Source organism: Adelges cooleyi, unplaced genomic scaffold (genome assembly GCF_023614345.1).
Source record: "Adelges cooleyi isolate 19-005CV unplaced genomic scaffold, UGA_ACOO_1.1 ACOO_flye_CR_arks_rails_tigmint_CR_PRNA_21, whole genome shotgun sequence".
NCBI lineage: Eukaryota > Metazoa > Arthropoda > Insecta > Hemiptera > Adelgidae > Adelges > Adelges cooleyi.
The window spans coordinates 5,280,788-5,307,438 of record NW_026095871.1 but is presented as its reverse complement, the minus strand read 5'-3'; the positions used below and the strand labels follow the sequence as shown (position 1 = coordinate 5,307,438).

Genomic DNA, 26,651 nt, shown 5'->3' with positions numbered 1-26,651 from the left:
CCTGGCGAGACGCCGCCGCGAACCGCAAACGAGACCGCGACCCGCGTTGCAGAGCACAGTACCTCAACCTGTAGCCAATGGCCACGGTTTATTGTAGCAAGTAGTCGTTGTTTATAATGTTTGTGTTGAATATCGTGAACTGTGATGAAACAGTGATTTTTGTAGTAACACTCGTTTTGGATTAGACGTGACCTATGGGTAGTCTTGGTTTGGTTTGATAATTGATTGTTATACGACAATTAACAATCCCGAACGATAGCTTGGCTATTACGCGACATTTAACATTTTTATTTATTCACACTTGGACATATTTTTTGATTGTATTGTTACGTAAATACTTATTTATATATATATATATATATATGAATAAGCATACCTAAATTTTATTTTTTCTTTCTTTCATATTTTCCAAGTTTAACACACTTAAAGCGGTTAAATTTCGGTGGTAAGTAAACAGCTAATAAATTATCTACACCTATACTACCATTGTGTATAGAATATTATGTGCTTTATAACTATGTGGCTTCCACTGAAAACCTACTGTTTTACATACTGTAATCAACAGCAATAATGGTATGACGCCATCTTATTGCAAGGCTGTTTGATAAATTTTCGTTTTTCATATCAAACCATCTGCAGTAGTTGGCTTATACTATGTTTATTTTTTAATGACTTACATTAATATCTACAAGGTTAAATATTATCTATTTCTGTAATTACCATTTCGATTTTTACCTATTTCAGTTTGCGACGGTTTTTACAATTCCTTTTTGACACGACGCGATAGACAACAAGGCATACGCACGGCATTCTCCGTCCCTGCACGGTCAACAGCTCTGGTTTACTCCTACCACCGCACGGCGACAATTTGTGAGAAAGTGAACATTTTGTGTTTATTATTCGGTTACCTCGAACTAGGCAATTAGCGATTGCCGTTTGCTACTACTAAAGAAACAACAATCATTAAGACACAGCTTAAATAGTTATAATAAGAGAGAGAAAAAAGAAAAAAATAAGGTAATTAACAACTAAATCTTCCTTTCTACGATAAAGTGTACGATATAAGTCACAACAACGTTATTGACGAGCTAAACTAGTTTTTTTTTCCGAATATCCCACCTTAATTCTTAAGTATTTGGTAATTTCAATGCCTATAGCATTAAATGGCCATCGTTTGACATTCAAATTGTATGTATATGACTATATGTGGTTAACAAACTCCTATCTACTTATAAAACGTAGAAATCTTATAAAAAAAAGTCTATGAATCTCGAATTTCATTGCACTACGTGAACAATATTGCGGATAAAAAAAAAACTTAAAAATAATTACAAAATCCTAGTAGTAACTACTGTCAAATAATAAAGGAATAGGTACAGCAAAATTATTGCGAAACGCACTGTAAAGTAGAAAAAATATCATCTAACCAAATAAGCACCTGAAATTATCAACTAGTTTTTTCTACCGTACTGAAAATGCTAATAAGTAACGGCATTTACTTGTTATAAGAACATTTTTTAGTATTGCTCTAACTTAAATATTAGTTTTAAAATAACTTCATCTTTACTAGTTCATTCCAATAATTATGCAGTTCAGCGCACCTGTCGCTTATGATAAACAATATTGTGGTTTATTTTATTTTATGAGTCTTTAATAGTTGCACAGGCAAGGACGGACTGAGGTCAAACATCAGCTTGGTGTTTATACAATTCGGCCCACTCTTAATACGAAAGTTAGCCTTGTTCGGTTAGCTTGTAAAGAATTAATAGGTATAACAAGCTGAAATAGCTCCGAATGTGGTGTCTGGCCCAGTCCCCCGCTGCATATATAAACAGTATACTTCTCTAATAATCTATATATAATCAATATAGTATTTTAAATTTGTATTAATAAATATCAACACTATATAAACATTCCAATATCATTGAAGGCTGCGGATGACATCTATAAGACAAATACTGTGAAAAAAAAGCAAAAACTATCTAAAGTTATAGAATTAAAACTGGCCGCATTTTTCCTGTTGCCGCTAATTATTATGTTAAATTTATGCTATGAAATCGAAAGGTCGAATTCTAATTTTGACTTAATTAGCTGGTAAAAAAAAAAAAGAAAAGAACATAATCAATTTGTCGAGTTAAGGCGTCAATAGTTCCAACAATGTTGATCAATTTAATAATATATTAATATTGATTGTCTACTGAATAAGTTAAGCGTAACTTTGATAAAATTCCGTAGTTGTCAACGCTTATATTTACCTATCTCACAAAAGTATTTTTTTTATTTCTCGACTTTAGATTATTGAAATTTAATACAAGGTAAATAAAAGTTTTGAAACTAATATAGTTGCAATGAAATGGGTGACTTTGGAACCAAATGACTTTACTTAGAACAGTGCGTTTAATCTTGGATACTAATTTATAATTTGTAATCATGTTTCTTTAAATAAAAAATGTAGACATTGTCCGAAGTCTTCCCATTTTATGATAAGTGCCTATTTAAAAAAACAAGGAACAAACAAAAAGTGAGGTAAAATAATTTGTATTACTACAGTGATCTTAAATAAATAATATCTTATGAGTACTTTAATAAAAACAAATTAAAGTAATTAACCCGTAACTGATATGGTGTGATCTCGTAGACCACTTATCAGTGCAAATCTTATGACGCATTAATCACTGTACCAGTTATGGGTTAACTAAGATTTTCAGATAATTTTTAATCTTCGAGCGAGAATAAGTTCTCTAGTTTATCTAGACAAAGTTATAATGTGTAATATGTTTTTGTGATGACCTTAATATTAAAAGCAATATAATTTTGTCACATACCCGTTAGATTTATTTACTGTCTTTGATAGTTTGTTTTAATCAATTTGTATATTTTAAAGGCAGTACGTATTTTTTAAATTTATTTTTAGGTCATTAAGTACATTTATTGGTTATCAGGTGAAGATAAAAAAATTGCCTGTATTATTAGACTACTTGGATATAAAATCCTAAATTGTAACAATTTACGATTTTAATATGCATTTGTATTTTGATTAGTGACATTATTGAAATACTACCTGCTCATAATATACTTAATTAATTCTCAGCATGCTCCATGATATAATGTTGTATTTAATTTTATAAGTCTACATTGTTCATCAATAAAAAAAATTATACAGAAAATGTAAGTATATAATTTTATCATTTAATTTCTAGACATTTAAAGTTGTTAGACAAAATTAAACATTATAGTTGGAAACGCAGAAAATAATGGCGAGTTTTACGTTCTTGATCGGCAGTGAATATAATATATGTGAATGTTGCCTCTAATTTTTTCATTCTAACGACAATAGCGAAATTTTTATTATACTACATCATTTTAAATGGAATAAAATTAGTTTGAATGAAATGTCGTTGAGGCTTAAATTATGATTGGAAATAAAAATTGATTCTGTAGAATAGTTTAAAATATATAAATAAATCATAAATTAAACGTTAAAATCACCGTTGAACATTTTACGATAATAATACAGAGAAAATAACTCCTGTAAAATTATAAGTGCCTATTTACATAAACGAATACTTAACGTGTTTAAGCAGAAAAGATGAGGTAACGTTATTTACGTAACTTCTAAAAAGGCACTTTTATAGAATTAGGTTAGATTAAGTTACAATAATCTGTATGATGTTTATACATTATATTTAAATAATATAATGCATAAATATATTTAGCCGATTAAACATTTTACTGCGTGTCAAACAATACAATAAATTACTGCATGTTTTCTGTATTTTAAAAGTGTTATAAAATATAGCTAGGATTGTTGAAGTGAGTTAACATAATTACCTGTATAAATATTTTATTATTTGAAACATTTTGTGTGCTGTGGTTGAGTTGACGGCCCAGTCGTAAAACACTCTTAATTATATGGTATTTCAGATTTTACCCTTATTAATAAGCGGCATATGCATGCGCTTTTCCAGCGTTGTTTATTAACCTATTGGCGTAAGATCTAGGAAGCAAGTTGACAGTTAACAAATACACTATACAATAAGTGAGAAGTCCGTATTAGTACATTTTTGTAGTCGCCAAAAGAAACAAGCTTGACTCTTCAGATGTAATTGTAATGGCTGAATAGTATTTTGACAGTGTGGACAGAAAATCTTACTCTTTCACTATACTGAAAGAACTTAAATCTATTAAAGTCGATTAGTTATTAATATTGAAGAATTACAAATAGAAATCTGCCTGGAAATAGTTTAGTTAAGATTCTCTGTGTGACTAATTGTAATAATTTATTACAATTATTTTGTCTGTACCGCAGAGAAATTACCTAATAGTTACTTGCGGTTGAATTATTTCTTATAGATCTTATCTCAAATGTTTAACGAGTTGTTAAATGTTCATAGTTCACAAATAGTTAACATATCTGAACCGTTATTATAAATTTAGACCAAACTTGATGAGGCGAATATTAAAGCAATTGTTGACGTTTAACAGAAACACAAATTGATTCTGCGACTAAATCTATTTTATACTAGACTCTAGTAACTAGAGTATATATTCTATTAATGGTGTTAAGTATGTCGTTATTGAAAAACATTCATTTTAAAATATTGTCTGTTACATAATTATGTGTAACTCGTACAAGGTATTTTTGTGTTGCTTAAAAATAAAATATATAATTATAAAGTGCCATGTTACGTTAACGATAGGCTAAATTTAAAATGCATGATCTTTGATGTCTTAAGGTGATAAAATCATTGTCCTTGTCTTTGCCATAATGTTATTAGAATTTTCGATTCTTGTCTTTTTTTATTTATTTTGTTGTCCTTTGATCTACAAATAATTTCATCGGTGTTTGTACAGTAACTCAGCAAAACATCTCCGGGTGTTATTATTAAGAATTATAGGGAACAATCTACGTTCTGTTCATCAATTAATTTCATCAACGAAAAATAAATCTAGTATAGTAGATAAAGTATACTGCTGTATAGTGTAGATGGACAACACCCGTTTATGGATTTGACACTTAATTTTTCTGGATTTTATAATGGTTCAACACTGTGAATTACAGATATGCGAGTAAAAAGGTGTGTTGATGGTTAGGTTAGGTATTATACATAAGCATTTAACGGTGTCTATCTGAAGTATACTTAATCTATGCTAGTATGTGGTCTGGGAGGAACAAAAAAGGCGGAGAAGGGTGTAAAATTCGCCCTACCCCTTTTTCAGACATTTTATTGAATTGGCAAAGTTAAGTAAAAAATCTGATTTGTCTACAGAGTAAAAAAAATGAAAAGTACTACCTTAATTTTATCTGCTGTTATGTTATGTATCAAAGATATAAGATATCACACTCAAACGTCGGTTATCAATTATAACTACTACCTATTATTTTTTCATCTAAATGCTATATTTAAAAACGAAATCGAGATTGATTGTTACAATTTATGTTGTAACTAGGACGTGTGTGTAGTTTCTTGTTTCAAACTAGCTAAGAAAAAAGTTATGCACCGGTCGCCTCTCCTAATTACTATTTCTAGTATTGTTTCATTATGTATTTATTTTTATTTGCAAAGAACCTGGCTAGGTTGACAGGGTTTTGCGTAATAGGTATAGAAAATGATAGGGGGAGACTTAGTGCCTCAGCTACAATATTGGCTGAATTTTGAATCGATATTTGACTTGTACATATTTTACAATTTGCGATCTAGTTGTTTTCAACGCGGGAAGTCATTTTTAGAAAAAAATACACGAGAAACGGTTATTTTAGATTAGGTAAAAACTCGGTAGAAAGCTCCAATCAACTGACCAGAAACCAGAAGAAAAAAGCGACGGGAACATTATTAAATATAAGAAATGAACTTCAGATAGGGGTAGGGAAAAGTGTTGGCCGCAAAGGCTCTTAAAGAACCAAGGGAGAAAAGAGGAAGGTTTACTTATTTTGACACTTGAATATATAATGTAAATTTATCAAGTTAGGTACTTTTAGTAAAAATGATTATCAACCGTGTTGTAGGCAAGGACAAGGTTGTTGCCAATTAATTTGATCAGATAGTAAAATAAAAATGCAGTTAATTGTGAAGAAGAGAAATGATAATTATGGTTGACGTTAGGTACCACAAGTTAATGCATTTTTAGATTTTCTACAAAAATTGAACTCTATAATATTAAATGTCTCTCCTTCTGAATAAATCACTGGCTATGACATTAATCATCAGTACTACAAATTTCATAATACTAAAATAAAGAACATTATTACAAAAAATAATATTAAAAAAAAAGCTAATATTTTAGCTTTAATGCGGAGCTGAGGCCTATGACGGTGTTGGATTGACTATAACATTTAGTTTGTATTTTTCTTTTTTATTATCTCGACTTGAGATTAACTTTTTCGATCACTCCCTAGTAGCACCGGGAAGTTAGGAAGCTAATGGGAAGTTCTTGTTATCTTCTGGGCGTTTAAGAGGAAACCAATGACTGGCCACACATGTTGCAAGTTCATGGTATAAAAGTACTCATGTATGGACTTGAGTGGTGGCCTTTTAGCTCTCTATTTAATGCCGAGTTATGGTCCCATTATCTTCCCCAACTTCTCGGTGCTGTCAGGGTTGGACCGATTTCTTCGTGTAGCAAGCTGCGAATCTGGTACACTTGTGATAATTCTTATGGTCAAAAGTTGAAAAAGGTCACCCCTTCTCTTTTAAGGATGAGAAAAATGTTATTCAAAGGATTGTGAACACGAGAGAAGAACGGACCTGCGCAAAGAACGAAACGCGTTACTCCTGTCTGCGCAGGCGCATACTAGTGTAACTTGTTTTGGTTTCTGCGCAGGTTCGCTTTATCAGCACAGACTATAATCAAAATGGCTCCCACATTTTTGTTTACGTTAGAAATGTCTCATCTGATTCATTGTTAAATCTTAAACTTTTTCCCCAAAAAAAATGCAATGAATGAATATCGCAACCTTAGCTTAGTTGTAAATAAATCCTGCACAGATTTCAATTAATGATTAAAAATAAATATTCACGTTTTTCAAACATTTTATTTATATCTTCCTCTACACGAGGAACGTTTTTCTCAGCTTATTATCGAAATATCTTATGGTTAAAACTACATTTTTCCACGCGATAATTTAATTAACTAATAGTAGAAAAACGAAGGTAGAAGGCCATGTAGACTTTCCTCATTTATACTTAATTATAACTATATTTTAAAAAATATATTATCTTTTGTCTGATTCATAACTGGAAAAGTAAAAATGTTGGTTTCCTTTCGCCAAAATTTAATTTCAAAGTTAGTTTGACTGATAATTGATAAAAATTATATGTGGTAGTTTTAGATGGTAACTTATACAAATCAAATGGCAAACAATATGTTGATTTTAATTTTAAAAGCATTTTAAGTTTAAACGCTAATAACTCGAAAAGTATTTACTTATCAAACTCGTTGTCGACATTAATCATTATTTCCATTACAACATTCTGCTTTTAATAAAATAAAAAAAATACTTACCTATAGGCTGTCATTCGAATTTAAAAAGGTAGTCTCTAAAACTACCGTTTAAAATAATATGTTTTAACTAAAACAATATTGAAAATTATTTTTCATCATCAAAAATAGTAACGATTTCATTTGAAACTATTTTTAGAACTGAAGGAGTATGTTCCGTTTGGTAATTCATTAAGATTAAGATACTCAATTTCTCTTAAGCTAATTATAATTTTTCTTTATGGATATGCTTTAGTTTTATGTTATTTTACAATATTTTATATTAGACGAAAGTCAATTTGTTGTATTATGTTAAAGTAATTATCCAAAACTGGTTATCGACCAGTATTAATTTTCAACAAATTAAAAATTTAATTAAATGTATACGTTACCATTTAAGTTTTAAAACTTGATAGAGCTCTGAAAAATACTAACAAAAGAAAATATATTATGATTTTGTAAAATAACATAAATAAAAATGTTTTAAAAAAGAAAAACTACAAAAATTCAATTATTTTAAGAATAAATCGATTGTATTATCCTTAATGAGCCACCTTGTACGTATTGTAGTGTTTATGTAATCAATCTAAGTTCAACAACTCCTAGTACTTACTGTATGAAGATATAAACGCACTAATTCGGATAAGTGAGTTGTATCAAACTTATTTAACAATATTCTATGACGGAAAATGACGGACCAGTTAAAAGTATACAATAAAAAATAAAACTTTATTCAACGGATTAATTGCGATACAAAGAGTTCTGTCATCGAACCCTACTAATAAAAGTGTCGACGTCAGTGGGAATCATAATGCAAGTTTTGGAACCCCAAGTCTTCCAAAAAAAAAAGGGTTCGATGCGAATCTGTAGGTAGTACAAAAATAAAATCGACAAAATCATTTTAAGCAAACGTGTGCTTAAAATTGTTTTTGTTAGTATTAGGGTGGCTATGATTAGGACTGTCTGTGTATTATATTAATTTACTGTCGCTGTAACCCTTAAATCTACATTATAATTAAAATATTTTTCTAATATATAATCAGCCATAGCAACCTAAATATTTAAAAATATAAAAGTGTATTTCCTCCTTTTTGGGGGTTTTCTTTAATAAAACTACTACGCCTAAAAAAGTGAAAGACAGGTTTCAATCCTAAAGGGTAGGGTTTAGGGTATAGAATATTTCATTCAAATTCGGATATTCCATGCAAATTTTGGAACTAATTCGACTATTTTCAAAAAAAGTTGTTGCGTGCTGTAATTTGCAACCAGACACTAAAAGCATAAAACATAATTTGAAAAACAATACCTTTTCAGCTGTGCACCGAAGCTAATATTCGTTTTAACCCAATTTATAGAAATAATTGTAACTAGTTAGATTTTGTATATTTAAAATTGGAAGAAGGGGAGGGGTAGGAATGCGTTAAAAAAAATTACCCGCACCATTAAAACAACATGCTCTAATTGTATTCTATTTGAAGCAAAAGAAATATTTTTAAACGGTATGATTAATTTATGGTTAAAGCAAAAAATGTAAATTGTGGTCGGAACGAACCTGTTTATAATTCACATACAATTACATAAGTATACCTAATGACTATTTCCGATTACATAATACATATACAAAACAAACATGGAAAAGAACTCAAATAACAAAAGAACCTTTTTAATTAATTTATAGATTTCTGTACCTCCTATATTTGAAAATAGGGTATAAGTGTACTTTACCGGGCACCCTTTTTTTTCGATTTTTTTTTTTTTAATCGATAGTACGTTTAATGCTGATGAAATTTTGCCGGACGAACTTAGTTTCGGAGTTACAGACGTTTGAAGTTCGCAATTTCGGGCGGCCGCGCACTGCGCAACGACCCGGCTACAGCCGGGTCGACTACCTGCTACCGGCCGCCGTGGTCTTTTTTTTTTTTTTTGCCGTAATACCTTGTAGATATTAATACCATACCATGATTTACTTAAATTTAAACCTGTGACCTCCTCCTAGACTGTAGCCTGCAAACCTAGGATATTTTTAGTTTAGCGGAGCGAAGCGACGGCGCCGAGCGAGTGCCAAAATACTCGTTGACCTGCCGTCCTTATTAGCGATTTTAAGTTAAATCAAGTAGAATATTAATATTTATACTATATTTGGTATAAATCTAGTTTACCGGGCACCCTTTTTTTTTTTCGATTTTTTTTTTTAATTGATAGTACTTTTAATGCTGATAAACTTTTGCAAATTAATTTTTTTCCGTTCGCACTTACTTTCGGAGTTACAGACTAATAATAATCATAATCATAATCATAATAATAATAATAATAATAATAATCATAATAATGCAATAAAAACGTAAACTGGAAATAGTACTATTTTGGGATCTCGCCGCGCGTAAAAAACGACCACGGCGGCCGGTAGCAGGTAGTCGACCCGGCTGTAGCCAGGTCGTTGCGCAGTGCGCGGCCGCCCGAAATTGCGAACTTCAAACGTCTGTAACTCCGAAACTAAGTTCGTCCGGCAAAATTTCATCAGCATTAAACGTACTATCGATTAAAAGAAAAAAAAATCGAAAAAAAAGGGTGCCCGGTAAAGTACATTTGTTCCAAAAATAGTTCCTGTTATAAAGTTAAACAATTAAACATTTTTAAGTGCAAAAAAATAAATGCAAAACGTTTGACGTCAAACTCGAAAAACTGACTTGGCAATACATTGTACAATTTATTTTTAGTTTTAAGCTGGTTAGTCCCAAATTGAAACAAATTTTGTAAAAAAAAAAAAAAAAAAAATAGACAGGGTGATTTTTTTATCATAAACCACTCATTATCTCATAGGGTTTAATAAAAAAATTTTATTTTTTTTTCATATTATTTTTATACAATTTGATCTCAATTTTTAAAATCTTTTTTTGTTTTTACCTCCCTCCCAACTTAGTTTTATAGTTTTACTTAGTTTTTTTGATAGCAACTTATGAAACTTAAATGGTAACGTATATATTTTATTAACTTTTTAAGTTGCGAATAATGTACTAAAAATTTTGACTGGTCGATAACCAGTTTCGGATAACTATTTTTGAAGTTATTAAAGTTTCAAGTTTAGGGCAGGAGGAAAGGTGGAGTGTAGTATTATTTTTATCCGCATGCTTCCAACTGCACTTCCCCTCCCATCTTAACTTTAAAAATAGTTATCCGAAACTGGTTATCGACGAGTCAAAATTTTAAGTACATTATTCTCAACTTAAAAAGTTAATAAAATATTTACGTTACCATTTAAGTTTCAAAAGTTGCCATCAAAAAAACTAAATTGGGTGGGGGGTAAAAACAAATTGTGAAAAGTTAAGATGATCACGTTGTATAACAACAATATGAAGAAAACAATTTAACTTCTTAATAAACTCTATGTGATATTGAGTGGTTCATGATAAAAAAAATCACTGTATAATATATAATTTCGTACTTGACACAATTGCACTAAAATGTAGGGCGTTATTAATTTTTTTAAATAATTTTAAAATGAAAAATTAAGCAATTTTCTCTTAATGGTTACGTTTAAAATCTTTAGCCAACAAAAAAAAAACCCTTCTATGACTATTAATTTAAAAAATCACTTTTGTAATAAAAGCATATTATTTTAAAAAGGATGAATTCCTCCTCTCCCCATTAAATTTGCTCTATGGATATACTTGTTTTTGACACATTAATATATAACTGTAAGCTCACTTCTCCATTGTTCCAATCATTATTTTGCCCTTTACACTCATTCCTATATCAACGAGAGGCAAAAATTAAGTAATTGCACATCTAAAAAATAGCCACAATATACATCAAATAAAATATAAAATCCAACTGGCAGGTATTTTACCTGCTGGCCCGACAGCTCTTTGTAAGGGAAATTTTAAACTGTCTGTCAACTTTCTTCGCTAGAAAAGAAGGAAGTGAATTGCATTCTTTTATTCGATTTTGTTGGTTAAGAAATAGAAATAATAATAAAGTTCTTACTTCGTATGTCATTAGTCTTTACCTACAAACACTGCACTGAGAAGTTTAAACTTTTTTTTTGGAACCGGATTCAGGAATCAAAATGTGTAGATCCATTTTATAGGTTTTTTTATTCCAGGAAAGAAATAGAATCGACGAATGTAAAGTATAGTATGGTCGACCTAACTATGTTATGAGGATAGTAATATATATTAAATAAGTGATAATAAACGTTATAAGACAAACGCTACATTATTAATATGAAAAAGCTGTTGTTAAAAAGGTTATTTAAGAAAAAAAAGCAATTACTTATATTTTTCTTAGTTATACGAATCATAAACCTGTCAAAAAGTGAACAATATGTCTTAACAAGAAAATTATTAGGTTCGGTTTTTTAGGGAGTTTTTATTTGAATTATGAAAATAAGTGTATACTAAATATAAATATAAATAAAATTTAACATAAGTCTAACCTATAATATATATATTTTAATTATCCTAAGAAAACATCTTTGAAATTTTCTTTTTTCTGCTGTTTGTCGTTTACAGGTAGGTAGCTAATATATAACAATTCGGTCGGTATGGTTATTGAGTAATGTTATGAATATAATATTTTACTTGTGTACCCATCTTGTATTTTCTCGATTACAGTTTAGCGTTAAACCTTTAAATTTTTCCAAACACGTTTTTTGTTTACCTACTTAGTTCATTGTGTTAATCTCTACTTGTTTTTTGTTAAAGTTAATGTATCAAGTACGTTTTGTTAAATTACATATTATATTGCTCATAAGCAACTTCAACTTGATTTTGGAATGACCGAAAATTCCACGGCGGAATATACCGTTAAACAGTCAATCACTTCTAAAAAAAGAATGGTGGTTCTTACGAGTATGTCATTTTTAATCGATTGCTGTATAACTTTGGTATCAGAATTTTGTGACATAATCGCTATAGAAATAGTTTAAGACAATTGGTACCTCCTATTATTACAAAAAAATTAAACTGACAAACCACTGTTGTTTCATGTGATTTATAACGTTAAAACGATAATATCAGAATAACGACAATATCTTTAAAACAACAAAAATATATCAGTTAAATTTGTAATAAAATACAATTTTATGAAATTGACATTATAATATACAATTTAGAGGATTCAGCGATTATTATTCTTTTAACTGGCATAGTAGTACCTAGTTTTAAACTCACGTCTCGCATTATGAAAACCTACCCTCCACCTCGCGTTTTTTTTTATAGGTATATAAGTTCCAACAAGTCGTGTTTTGTTAAGGTGATTTTCTTAAAAAAAAAATTTAAGATTATAAATTGTGACAGTCGATAAATAAGAGATTTATGATTTGTCATAGACATTGGCAATTTGGGAAAAGTGGTAGCGATTCTCTTACTACAAAGCATAAAGACTGGAAATAATTCGTTGTCTCTGTCGAGGACCTATCTTTAGTTATTGTAGTTCAAAATTAGTAATCTGCTTAATACGTTGTTATTTTTTATGGTTTATTATAAAATATATGGCCGTTTTTTAAACGGAGAACTTATACATGTATATATTTAACAAAATATAGATGATAAAAAACGTTAAGATTTGATTGCTTAGAACCAAAATATCAAGAAATAAAACAATTTTAATTAACCGATAAACAACTTTTTAGTATTTCAGTTAAAAAAATAACTCTTGTTTAATACACGTGTCGCGTTTTTGTACCTTAACTCTAAAAAAGCTATTTTTTTTAAAAATTATTATAAACGTTATAATTTTTCGTGGACGTTTTCCAAAAATACATTCCATCATCTCAATGCTGGATAGGCGAAATAGATACAATTCAACAATAATTATTGTGTTTTTAAAAACCGATGTATATATATATATATATATATGTGCACCTTGAATCTATTTAGGAAAGCATACCACTTTAATAAGGCAGAATTGAAACGCGCTCATCTTTTGAAATTATGTCCAATCTGGAAAATAAACTAGAACTTTTCAATAGATGTATCAACTCTGCCTTAACCTACACGAGGGGGGTGTCTTTTGTCTAACCCCCTTCCATCCGCCCTTCTCTGACGGTCACGTTATCTCCATCCCCTCCAACATTATTATCTGTCTTTGGTAAAATGATATTAAATGTATGGTTTTTTTTTTTTTACAGAAATGAGTGTGATCATTAGACTACAGAATCTGCCTTGGGCAGCAAGCGCTGCCGATATTAGACAATACTTCCAAGGGTTGTCGATACCAGAAGGTGGGGTTCATATCGTTGGCGGCGAACAAGGCGATGCCTTCATCGCGTTTAGGTAAATAGACTACTGCTGTTATACAACATTCTCATTCCAGCTACTTTTTTGTTCTCGTTTGCATTGCATTTTCTTTGTTTCTAAATGACACCTTATTGTTGTCACACAGGACACCCGTTGTCTCTTTCCACCTAGTCTCACCGCCATCTCTCCTCCTTTCGATTCCATTTAAAAACAACGTTACGTTAGGATTGTCAAAAAGAATAGTAGCAAAAACTTTTCTTTTTCAGTACCGACGAAGATGCCAGACAAGCGATGCTGGCCGACGGCGGTTGTATTAAAGAAGTCAAAGTAAAACTGCTGTTGAGCTCCCGGAACGAAATGCAAAAAGTCATTGAAACCGCTCGTCAACAAGCTTTGAATTTACAATCCATCATGCAAATGCCGGCTCAACATCCAATGATGGCCGTGCCTCCGTTAACCGCCAAGGTAAATGAATCAAGTCCTTTGAGAAACAACATAAGGCACGGTTTTTGACAAAACGACCAAGGTGTCTATTAAAATATTGTAGAAAGCCCGTGGGAGTTTTTATTTGTTTTCCAAAAAAAAATAATAATAACAAACTTGCATTGAAGGAAAGACATGATTATGTCAGCTGATATTTTCTGTCTCTCCCTTTCGGTTGTTACAGTTTGGTTTTAACGTCCGGTTTTTTGTGTTTCTCACAGGTGTTGCCTCAGCCCCAACAACCCGTAATGCCCCAACAAGTGATCATGCAACATCCGCAACAGATGATGCCTAATCGTGACGCGATGGAACCACAGAAATCGGGCAGTCCGCTGAGGGATCACGACAGGAGACGCGATCGGACGAGGTCGAAATCCAGGGAACGCCGATCCAAGTCGACTCGCAGTGGCGGCAGCAGACGGGATAGATCCAGGTCTAGGGATCGGAGGAGGAGAGATCGGAGCAGGGGAAGGGACAGGTCCAGGGACAGACACCGCAGCGGCAGGGATTCGTCGAGTAGGGGTAGCGGTAAAACCCAGAGATCCAGGTCGCCGGCCAAAGACAAAAAGGACGACATACAGCAGCAGCCCGTCAAACCTTGGGCGTGCCATTACGATGGCGGCAACCAAGCCAATCCCGACAGCAGGTCCAACGTTGGTTTGTCCAATATTGGCGGCGGTGGTCACCCTAACAACAACGCGGCCGACAACCGCAACCAGCAGCCTAACGCGTACGGACAGTTTAGGACGCCTCAACCTCCGTCCATTTCGCCGGCCACTTATCAACCGTTCTCCGGCGACTTCAACGGCGGCACTACCGGTGGCCCGTACGACGGCCGTCAGTCCAACGGTCCTGAAACAATGGGTCGTCCACCGAGAGGCGGCGACTATGGCAACAACAAATTCAACCGTCGTTACAACGACGCGCCGCTCCAACAAAGACGTAACGACTACCACAACGAACAGCAGCAGCAGCAGCCCCAACCGCCTCAGCCGCCGGTTGGCATGCAAAACCGAGGCCCTAGATTCGGGCAGGGACCGCAGACGCAGCAGATGAATCGTCCGCCGTACGGCGGCGGTGGTGGCGGTCCGCCCGCTTCCAGGTTCAACCAGGATCATCGTCCGCCACAGCAGGTGTTCGACGACAGGGAACAGAGGTTCAACGGGCCCAATGACGGTGACAACTTCAACAACGACACCAAACGGCCGACGCGGTTCAACGACCGGTACAGGTACGACGTGCGCAACTCCGCTCAACAACAGGAACAGACGTCGCCTCTTCAACAACAACAACTCCCCAAAATCGACGGGCTGTGCGTAGAAGTGAACAATATGTCCAATCCTTTCTCTTACGGCGACATCAGGAAGCTGTTCGACGGCATACATATCGACGGTTCGGCCATCAAGATCCAAAAACACAAGCAGGGCGTTGCGTTCGTCAAGTTCGACGACAACTACAACAAGAACGTGGCGATGAAGTTGAACGGCACGACGTACAAGGGCAGCCAAATCACCGTCAAGCATCTGGACGACGAGGCGTACGAGAAAGAGAACACCGACAACAGACCTTACCCCGGCAAGGGTGGCCCGTCCAAGACGGTGTCCGAAGACGACCAACCAGACGTGATGATCATCGACGGCGACGACCTAGACGACAGCGACGATTTGATCGTGTGCGAGACGCCGTCCAAGGACGACACCAATAACGACGCCGGCCACTCTCAGTCGAACACGCCAAGCAGATACCTGAAGCTCAGTCAGGTGCCCATCACCGTCACAGAAGACGAAATCCGCTCGGTGATCAACGTGGACTCGTTGCTCACCATCGACATGTTCCCCGAAGATCAGTTCCTGGGTGCCATACTGGAATTCACAAACGTGGACGCGGCCGAGAGCACGTTGAAACGGCACGACTGCGTTCTTTTGGGCTTTTCGCCCGTGCCGCTGTTGCGGTGTGCCGAAAAAGAGAAACGCCGGCAGGGCAAACGCAAATCGGTCCCTCCTCCTCCGCAACACAAGTCGCACGACAACAACAGCTACGGCCACCATCACAACTCACGGCACCCGCCGAAAATGCATTCCAACTGCCTGTACTTGTCCGGGTTGCCCACTACCGTCACCAACCTGGACATCACTCAGTTCTTCGCCGACGTGTCCGTGTTGCCCGACAAGATACACATAATGCTCAACAAGTCCGGCCGACCGACCGGCGAGTCGTACTGCGAGTTCGGCCACGTCCAACAGGCCCACGCCGCCGCCGCCGCCAAAAACCAGTGTTTCATGGGACCCAACGCCGTGTCGGTCACCATAATCAGCAGGTCCGATATGATGCAGGCCATCACCAAACCCATGCAGGAGGGACCGTGGGGAATGCGAGTCGGCGCCGGTGGACCGCGCCACAACATGATGGCACCGCAAGGAGGACCGCCACCGCCGTACCACAACCATAACGGCGGACCTCCTTACATGAACCGACCGCAGTACATGAACAACAGAGGCAACATGGGCCATCCGTACACGCCGCGCATGCGGGCGCCGGGTCCAGGCCCGACTTCCGGTCCAGACGGTTTCGGACAGCCTGGCTGCGTGGTCGCGTTAGACAATGTACCGTACCGTGCCGACGTGCAAGAAATAGTGGACTTCTTCGAGGGATTCGACCTCAACAGCCAGAACGTCATTAGGCGGTTCAACGACTTCGGCAAGCCGACCGGCGAAGCCAGAGTGAATTTGAGGAGCCCTCAAGAAGCGTTAAGTGCGGTGAAATTATTGCAAAACAAGTCTATCCACAACCGACCGATACGACTGACTCTCCTATAAGTACCTTTAAGGAATCCAATGTTTTCTTTATTATTTTTTTTTTTTTTATTTAATTAGCTTTAATTATAAATATTACAACATTAAGCGCACTAACAAAAATGAAATGTACTACTGTTTTTTTTATTGTATTATAAATGTTTTGCCCTATCGTCGAGTTACGGTAATATACTATACGGTAATTCCTATTGAAAAAACAAAATATCACGTTACATAACACATTGACTGAAATATAAACGAATTTAGCCATGTAAACAACTTTTAAAGACGGATAAAAATAATTTATACAATTTTTCATTACCACACACAAGTCCATCCCGACTGTGTTTTGTTTATAAAATTTTAAATAATAAAAACTTCGTATTGTGTTCATCGACTGTTTTAGAATTTTCCTTTTGGCAGTGGAAAATGTCCAAAATTTAGTGGAAACGAACAAAAATTGATATTGCTTATTGTATATTACACAAAGCGTTGTCTTCTGTGCCCAAAGATTTTTTAGCAGTTGTGTCGATGGTTAACGTGTGACACTTATTTATACTTTTTTATTGTTAATCTTAATCGAATGTATATATTGTATAACTTGTACGAATAAGTCTCAATGGAGAAAGTTTGAACGGTGTATAATATTTTTAACTATTGAGAAATACACCGCAGGGCGATTTTTATTTACATAATAAATAACCAATTGAAATGCATTTTTTTTTTAGTGCAAATCTATGACATTTTTGTATTATTTTTTTACAGAAAAATTAAATTACTATTTGATTTAAATACAGCAGTAGTTATTGCCATGTATTATTAATTAACACATTCCGATTCGTTATCTAAAGTGATTGTTAATGACCGGCTGTTGTTAATATGTCTATGCTAATTGCCTGATGTTATTAGGGTATTATAATGAGTATAATATTATTGTACGTTCATTGTTCTTAGGCATTTGGAGAAAACCACCGCGGACAATAGGTGGGTAGGTTACATAGGTCCATTTCTTCAATTTCATCTTCGGTGAATGTCCCATTGTAGTTGATCCACAGTCGGAATAGATCTATTTCCGAGTTCGGAGTGTATTATAGATGTAACGTAGGCTTCATTTATAGCCTAAACAAATGGTTAAAGCGTGTCATTTTATTGTTCTAAGTTAAGACAACAAAATATTTTCAACAAAAAAAAAAAAGGCCAGGTTAGGTAACAAATAAACGATTGTACTTGTATGAAAAGTACCTTACAGAAATTATTCAAATGTATGAAAATATAAAATGCATTTTTAAAAAGAAAACATATAATTTTTTTTTTTTTAATATTTTAAAAAAAAATCAATTTAAAATATAGTTTACACTATTTACATATAATATGCATTTGTCTTGTCCAAATGTATTGTAGATCAGATGCAATCGACCTTGGAAATACCTTCAAGTGCGTCGTATAATAAATTAATGTAAACAAATTCAATGATCTTTTTTTTGTTTTTTAAATTAATTTAGCCAGATTTGTGTTGGATACACGTGTATTATAGCCTAGAAGGTTAGGTCATCATCAAGTTTTGTGGAGAGAGAGAGAGAGATGTTATTAGAATTGAACACATAACCGGACAGACATAATGTATTTATTGGCATTTCGCTGGGAATAATCGAAAACAAATTGAACATTTCTATATAGATTAAAGTATTTTATTTACAGTCTAAAAACCGGTGGAAAAATTGACAAAATCCCTAAGTCAGCGAATTCCATTCGACTCGGTCGTGGCCAACACCATCAGCAAACATATTATAATTATATTCAGGGGTTCATAACACTCTCTTTCCAGCAAAGTTTTATGGATTCAAGTGTGAAAATTACACCGAAAGTAGATCTAGAATGGAACTACAACGTGTACACAATTTGAAAGTGATACAATCACTTTCAGTTGTCTGTAGACTTGTGACCTAACCGTCCCCACTGTACTGTCCGGATTAGCCACTAGCCTAGTCGCACGAGCAAATTCCCGGACAGTCGCGACCTTACCGAAAAGAGTAGGGTGACAATAATAATAATATTATGACTTACTGTACGCGGTCGAACGTTACGCGCCGGCTGTGTACTACCGCACTCGAAGTGGTTGCGCGCGGACGTTGCCCCCCGAACGACAATGACGCTTACTGCGACGGCGGAACACCCGCGAGGAATCGACATAGAATTTTCAGACATATTCTACGCGGTTAAGGTGCGGACTGGCCCGTTTAAGACCGGTGAGTAAGTACACGATTGATTTTTATATAATATGTTATTTTTTTCAACATTTATACAGAAAACAAAGTGATTTTGAATAAAGTCAGCGGCCATTTCCGGCGGAACCGATTGGTGGCCATACTGGGATGTTCGGGGTCCGGCAAATCGACGTTGTTGAACATTCTGTCGGGATACAGGTGAACGCGCATTTGGGTGTACCTAAGTTTTATTGTTGTTACAATGTATTGTTGTTGATCAAGACCCGGCGGCTACAGCGGCGCGATCGCGTTCAACGGCAACGCCAAACTGCGTCCCGCGTCGTTCTGCAAGCGCATCAGCTACGTTATGCAAGACGACATGTTGCAGCCGCTGCTTACCGTCCAGGAGTCCATGGAATTCGTCGTAAGGCTTGTGCACTCTTGCGCCGAAATCGATGATCGCAAGCGAATTTTGGTAAGTACGTAGACTCATTATTTTGACGAGTTTCGTTACACGTTATAAATTTTATAAAAAAAAAACATTTCCAGTTAAGTTGTGATACCATATCTTCTAACTATTAAAAATATGTTAAATAATCTAAATAAATCGTATGTTTTTGGTAAATGTTTAAAAAAAATTGAATGCAGTGTTTTTAATACTTAAACTGGAATGATATGCATTGCGTTAGTAAATGTTTAAAATTTGTTTTAGTGCTGTAAATTAACATGAACGAAAACGATAAAAAAAAACTATAAAATTGCAATTATCTTAAGATTAAATTAATGGATAACTTTATCTAAAGTGGATCAGCTGTATAACGTGTGAGCAACCTCGTGTTCTGTAATATTTCACAATATTGTAAACAATTTTAAACATTTACATGTTTTTTTTGGTATTTTCTACAACGATAATAACTTTGTAAATTTATTAAAAGTAATTTCCTGAAAATCGATAACTGGTTTAAGATCGTTACTTTTAGAGTTATCAAAATTGAGAGTTTAAGACGGAAAGTAGTTCACGTAGATCTAATTAATACTTCACTCCATAAATTTCAAACTTTAATAACTTCAAAAATAATTATCCGAAACTGGTTATCGACCAGTCAAAATTGTCAGCAAACTATTAAAAAAGTCAATTAAACACGTACGTTACCATTTTAGTTTTAAACGTAAAAAAAACTACAAAACTATAATATTAGGTTAGGTCAGGTTAGGTCAACAACAAGTTTTGAATAAATATTTTTTGAGTTTTTAGCATATAATGTTTAAGCGAGAAAAGAAGTACCAGTCCATTAGTAAAGACTTTTAAAAGTCAGCCCTTAATATTACCCCTTAAAATAATGTTTTTCGTTTGAATATTAAATTTATAACAATGAATTTATTTAAAACAATTGTTTTATAGAAAAAATACCGTTACCCAACCTAACCATGTTAGTATCCATGTTGTGTAGGCTTCGACTAATTCTCATTTGTCTAGATCGGTATTTTGACACTAAAATATATCACTATCAATTGTGTTATTATTGAAAAATAAAAATAAAACATTGACAGATAAAAGAAATTCTAAACAACTTGACACTGTACGAGACAAGACATACGATGGAGAAGAATTTGTCTGGAGGCGAACGGAAACGATTGTCCATTGCTTTAGAGCTGATAAGTAACCCAAAAGCAATGTTCCTCGACGAACCCACAACGTAATGGACAATCAAAAATTGTATTTATTTTCAATATTATTTCACTTATTTATTCATTTACTTAGAGGGCTGGACGTGGTTTCCACCAACCAAGTGGTGTCAGCCATGAGATGTTTGGCCGATTCAGACAAGACAATAGTTTGCACCATACACCAACTGTCGGCTTCCAATCTGGCGTTATTCGATTCCTTGTACGTTCTCACTACCACAGGACAGTGCATGTACAACGGCACTCCGTCCAGACTGATCGACCATTTGAAATCGTTTGGTCTCCATTGCCCGCTGTACCACAACCCGGCAGACTATGGTAATTACTGACAAGCGGGAACTTAGAAAATAGGCTTAATATTGAATATATATATTGAGAGTTAGTCTTAAAGACCTAGTAGACCAATTAAAAAGTGTACACAGAAGATATATGTTGTGCAAAGAGTGTTGTTAGATGAAGTGGCACCAGGCAATGGGGGTGTCGCCCGACAAGAAGATGGCAAGTTGTGTGGTGAAGCCGGTAATTAGTGTATACAAGTGAAAAATGAGTCAAACTTAGATGGATTCAATGACGAGTTAGACCGAAGAAAAATAAGCGAGTTCAGAAAGAATCAGCTGGTCGACCTTATTTGTATAGGATAAAGTGTAGAACAGTTTCGATTGTGTTGGGTTTCAAACATATTATACACCCAGCAGATGTAGTTAGGCCATAACAGTTTTGTTGAACTATTTAAGGTCTACATTCCTTCCACCAAATTAGATGTCAAATCCTTTTTTCTATCCACCAGAGATCAAATATTGGGTCCCTCTGCAGTTCAGAGTCTGCACTTAAATCAATCTTAAATCAACATGTCCAAAAACGATCTCGATCCATTCATCATGATGATTCATTCCATCTTATTGGCACATCCTAAACCATCCTAGTATGTGTCTCGACAATAACAGTATTGTCTAGCAAAAAACTTGTGACTGGCGACCAATTGTAGCTGTACATTGGGCACAAGCTAAACAAAACAAATCATTTTGTACTGCTCAGTGATCGACGTGAGCAGAGGATCGTTTGGAAACGACGTGGACGTGCTCGTGGAGAACGCGAGAAACGGCGGAAATGAAATTCTACCAGACGACAAAGGAAAACAAGAATCAATCATAAGACTGGAAAAAATGCAAAAATACACCGAGTTTCCAGTGGAAACACATCCGGTGAACTATACCGCTCAATTCAGTGTGCTCATCCAAAGGCTTTTGTTAATCGCCACCAGGGACAAGGTACCTTCTATATGTTACAATTTTAATATTTATATTTAGAGTCCGGATTTATATGATTTTTTTTTTTTTGGTTGAGGGGAGGGGCGAGGGTTGAATTTGGATCTTTAACAGAGCAATGAGACAGCATAGGAAAAAGTTTGCTTTGCAGTAATTTCTTGAATACATTGCTAATAATGTCATAATTTTCGTTGGACGTAAACATATTAGATGTCAAACATGTTGGTGTCAAACGCAGTCTGGTTTAACCTATACAGATATTTAATTGTGCTTTAATTGTTAAACCAACCTCCAAATTGTATTTTACTGAATTTCGACCGAAGCACCGTGTGCAGTAATTATTTTTGGTTTTAATTAGATACTATAATTAATAGTATAGGTACTGTTTTGTTTTTTTTTAGATAAAAGTATAGAGCTACATTATTTTAAAAACAATGTTTTAAAAAAAAAGTATTTTGACTTAATGTATGAATATGTCTATGGCTGTGGGGGTCTATCTGGAATTGCGTCATCAATTGTTCGAAAGTGATAAGAAACAGCTGATTGCGGATGTTGATAAGAAACAGCTGATAAACGTTTAGTGATAAAGGATAACTGATAATGACCCTGATAAGAGACTGAAAAATAAACATAAACCCGCTAATGGGTACATAGTAGAACATATTTATGATGCAATGTTTTCCTTCGAATGAAAACTTTTTAAGTGGATAACTTAAAGGGGTTTTTTTATCGCATAAAGACATATTGTTTTAAGATTTACAATTCCGGACTGGTTTTTTTTTTTCATTTAGTTCCTCGTCAACGCCCGTTTTTTGGTACACATGTTTTTGGCCTGCGCTTTTGGACTGTCCTACTACGGTATAGGTCAAAAGCTGTCACATTCGCTGGACAACATAGCCATGTTGTATTTCACGTTGATACAAGTAGTTTACACGTCCGTTTACACGCTGGCAATGAAACGTGAGTGTTATAACTGTACACGCGATAGTCAATAATAATAATAGTAATACACAGTTGAGTCTTAATCTATATTTACATAATTATGTTATGAGTATACAGGGTGATCAATTCAACGCATCCCGCTCGTTTCCTAGGATAATAAAATTAAAGAAAAAAATTTGAAAGTTGTTAAACATAAATGAAATTTAGTATCTCCAAAAAGAAAAACAACAAAATTGTCATTATTTTAAGAGAAATTTAGTGTTTTACGTTAAATCGATCAGCCTGTATTACATTTATGGGGGGGGGGGGAATGAAACTGCATAATTTAGGTATTTGCCTACATGGTAATATTATTAACTACCTATACATAATTACTTATTAAGTGTCTACCGTGTAAATGTATTTAAATGTACACGCTTAAATAATAAAACTTTCTTTGGTGGGCAGGGCAGAATGGTATTTGTATCTATTATAATTACCATATTTTGCTGGAATATCCAAAGATGATAATAAACATAGTGGACAATACAATTTATTACAATCAATTTTGCTGCCTTCTGTAAATAACATACAACAACAAGTTCTCAAATAGTACATTATTTAATTATAACATTGGGTTAGGTTAACAGACAAAATTGTTCATTTGTTAAACACAGACTGCTTTTAATATTAGTGCCCATGGACCTCTTCATCGTTAGAAGAGAATACTTCAGCCGGTGGTATTCGCTGGGCCCATATTATGTATGCATAACACTGCTAGATCTGCCCGTGCAGGTAAGAACTAAATGCAAATACTACCGTCTTAATCGAGTTGTATACAATTTTAAATGATTTTCAATTTCCAAGGTGTTGAGCATAACTATTTATACCGTTTTGATCTACGCGCTGACCGGACAACCGCAAGAGTATTTTCGATTTTGGATGTTTCTACTCATGTTTAACGTGACCACGTTGTTTTCGCAATCGTTCGGAATGTTCATCAGCGTTCTTTTCGACAATTTCATAGTAAGCACGACCCGTGGATTTTAAAATTTTAGCACATATAGAGAGGTGAACACAGTGCTATACGCGAGAACGGCCGCAGATTTCACGTGGGATTCCCGCCGTCAACAGAGGTACCCTCGCCATAGTTTACCATCCGCCCGTCCATTAACTACGACGAGGGTACCTCTGTTGACGGCGGGATTCCCACCTGAAATCGGTCGCCAATAGCTGTATAGCGATGGCACAGCATCTATACCAAAACGCGTCACTGTTGTCTGCGCAGTACACCGTTCTCTCGCGAGACAGAGTATACCTAACAACGTTTTTTTTTAATTTTAGTTAATTTTTTTTTGTTCTTTATAGATAATAATCGTCGTGATTAACATATTGTTATTGCCTTGGGTGATGTTCAGTGGCGTTTTTTTGAGAATCCGAGACACATCAGAAGTTTACCGTTGGCTGTACGATTATTCGTTTCTCAAGCGATCTATGCAAGGCATATTCCATTCGGTTTACGGTTTCGACAGGCCATTTTCTCCTTGTACCGAAGTGAGTATACCCATGTACCTACATTCGAGATGGTGACCTTTGTTAAGGTTTTACATATTATTATTATCATCGTCATTGGACCAACTTATAGTGTTATCGTTGAATCGGGAAAGACTACTTATTTTAATACCGTCACACATATTATACTTCCTTCGTTCAATAATTACATATTTAACCAAATATCTCACGAGCCCTGCCCGAGTGCACGACATTTTATTTTAATTGACGTGCTACTGTTATTAAGAACACTTCACACAACGATTCGCTTTACACGGTCTCACCCAAAACAACAAGACCGCGGACGACAATCTTCCTTGTACAGTTTACACTACTACGTACTATGCTATTCAATTCACGATTGCCTTATTTTTTTTTTCAACTGCCCTTTGACGTTCGTCATCTACTTTGAAAAGATTTTAATATTAATAAAAATAAAAATTTGAAAAAAAAATCGTGAAATTTTGAGCTCAAGCTAGATATGTAGAAACGCGATAATGTTTATAGACTTTGTTAAATACAACCAGTAAACGGTTAAATAAATGGGTAAATGAGTAAATAAATTCAGTAAATGAGCAAATAAATTCACTAAATAAGTAAATAAATACAGTTAATGAGTAAATGAGGAAATAAATTCAGTAAATGAGTAAATATATCTAGTTTGTAAACGAGTAAATAAACCTTATAAATGGGTGAATGAATAAATAAATTCAGTAAATGAGTAAATATATCTAGTTTTTAAATAGAGTAAGCTAGTAAATAAAATGATAAAACGAGTAAATAAATCCATTTTTTAAATTAAATATAATATAAATATATATTTTTTGTAAACGAGTAAACAAAGCGTTATTTTTGATGATGATTGATGACCTTCGTTAAGGTTTTACATACTGCTATACTCAACGAACACTTAGTGTTATCGTTGAATCGGGGAAGACTATTTATTTTAATACCGTCACACACACATTATACTTCCTTCGTTCAATAATTACATATTTTACCAAATATCTCATGAGCCCTATTCAAGTACACGACACTTTATTTTAATTTACGTGCTACTGTTATTAAAAATACCTTACACCAACAAACTACTCGCTTAACACAATCTCGCCCAAAACAAATATTAACAGACTTTGTCAAATACAACCAGTAAACAAGTAAATAAACCTAGTAAATGAGTAAATAAATTCGGTAATTGAATAAATGTATCCAGTTTGTAAATCGAGTAAATAAATACAGTTAATGAGTAATTTAATTACTCATTCACTCAATTGGCTTACTCGATTTGTTTACTATTTGACTTTATTTGCTTACCTAATTGAGTAAGTCTGCACGAAGACAATAATTATTTATAAACAAAAAAAACAAGCAAAGCGTCAATAAGAAATAATTAATTTTGAAAAACACTATTTTATTTGAATAATTATTATTTTCGTCGCTTTATTTCAAGGAATATTGCCACTACAGATCTCCATTGGCCGTACTCAAGGACGTGGATATGGCCGAGGACAGTTACTGGGCGAACATCACATACATTGTTGTTTTGTATCTGATAATGAAGATATCTACTTACGCTATCCTGAAATATCGGCTCTTGAAAAATAAGTAACATGTTATCTTGGATTTGTTAAGCAATAGACATAACATCCATAATGTGTATAATATTATAATTTTTGTTAAGTGTTTTCCTGTTGGTGTACAATAATTGTTTATCTGTATTATAATTTATTAGTTTGATATTAGATATTTTTAATATTATACCTATTAGTGGTCGATCAAAGATAAAATGATTTAATTCTATCGCGTTTGTCCACCAATATCTGTCCAGTCCACCTTACTAACCTAACCAAACCTATCCATCCAGCTCATTGTATCGATGAAGAAAATTATCCAAAGGCGAATATCGACCGAATCAAGAACATGCTGGAAATATGTTCCAAAAGAGTATTCGGTTTGCTAAAACATTTAGATCTACCTAACAAAATCCGGATAAAGGTGGTATTGCTTGAATTGGCAAAACTTCACGAAAAT

General features: G+C 34.3%; 2 protein-coding genes across 4 annotated transcripts; both read left to right on the top strand.

Annotated features, from left to right (window-relative positions):
- Window positions 1-62: 62 nt before the first annotated feature.
- Window positions 63-17,729, top strand: LOC126834556 (uncharacterized). 2 transcript variants are annotated; one of them, XM_050566569.1, is made up of 6 exons: window positions 63-330; window positions 414-445; window positions 745-1,017; window positions 13,610-13,754; window positions 13,985-14,183; window positions 14,423-17,729. In XM_050566569.1, the coding sequence occupies exons 4-6, from the start codon at window positions 13,612-13,614 to the stop codon at window positions 17,015-17,017; spliced, it is 2,937 nt and encodes a 978-aa protein (XP_050422526.1). In that variant the 5' UTR covers window positions 63-330; window positions 414-445; window positions 745-1,017; window positions 13,610-13,611; the 3' UTR covers window positions 17,018-17,729. The 2 variants fall into 2 exon arrangements, with proteins under 2 accessions (XP_050422526.1, XP_050422525.1); XM_050566568.1 differs by having other exon boundaries at window positions 63-445.
- A 1,357-nt stretch (window positions 17,730-19,086) lies between these two features.
- On the top strand, window positions 19,087-26,357 carry LOC126834472 (ATP-binding cassette sub-family G member 4-like). 2 transcript variants are annotated; one of them, XM_050566407.1, is made up of 11 exons: window positions 19,087-19,239; window positions 19,299-19,416; window positions 19,480-19,672; window positions 20,749-20,894; window positions 20,960-21,201; window positions 21,919-22,151; window positions 22,940-23,108; window positions 23,764-23,864; window positions 23,937-24,095; window positions 24,438-24,623; window positions 26,071-26,357. In XM_050566407.1, the coding sequence occupies exons 1-11, from the start codon at window positions 19,140-19,142 to the stop codon at window positions 26,227-26,229; spliced, it is 1,806 nt and encodes a 601-aa protein (XP_050422364.1). In that variant the 5' UTR covers window positions 19,087-19,139; the 3' UTR covers window positions 26,230-26,357. The 2 variants fall into 2 exon arrangements, with proteins under 2 accessions (XP_050422364.1, XP_050422365.1); XM_050566408.1 differs by having other exon boundaries at window positions 19,102-19,214.
- The last annotated feature ends 294 nt before the right edge of the window (window positions 26,358-26,651 follow it).

Bases quoted from the DNA above. Each gene is read 5' to 3' on its own strand.
- LOC126834556 (XM_050566569.1), top strand. From the start codon at position 13,612: ATGAGTGTGATCATTAGACTACAGAATCTGCCTTGGGCAGCAAGCGCT. The intron at 13,755-13,984 runs GTAAATAGACTA...TTTCTTTTTCAG, and splicing joins GATGCCTTCATCGCGTTTAG to TACCGACGAAGATGCCAGAC. The intron at 14,184-14,422 runs GTAAATGAATCA...TGTTTCTCACAG, and splicing joins TGCCTCCGTTAACCGCCAAG to GTGTTGCCTCAGCCCCAACA.
- LOC126834472 (XM_050566407.1), top strand. From the start codon at position 19,140: ATGACGCTTACTGCGACGGCGGAACACCCGCGAGGAATCGACATAGAA. The intron at 19,417-19,479 runs GTGAACGCGCAT...TTGTTGATCAAG, and splicing joins AACATTCTGTCGGGATACAG to ACCCGGCGGCTACAGCGGCG. The intron at 24,624-26,070 runs GTGAGTATACCC...CTTTATTTCAAG, and splicing joins CATTTTCTCCTTGTACCGAA to GAATATTGCCACTACAGATC.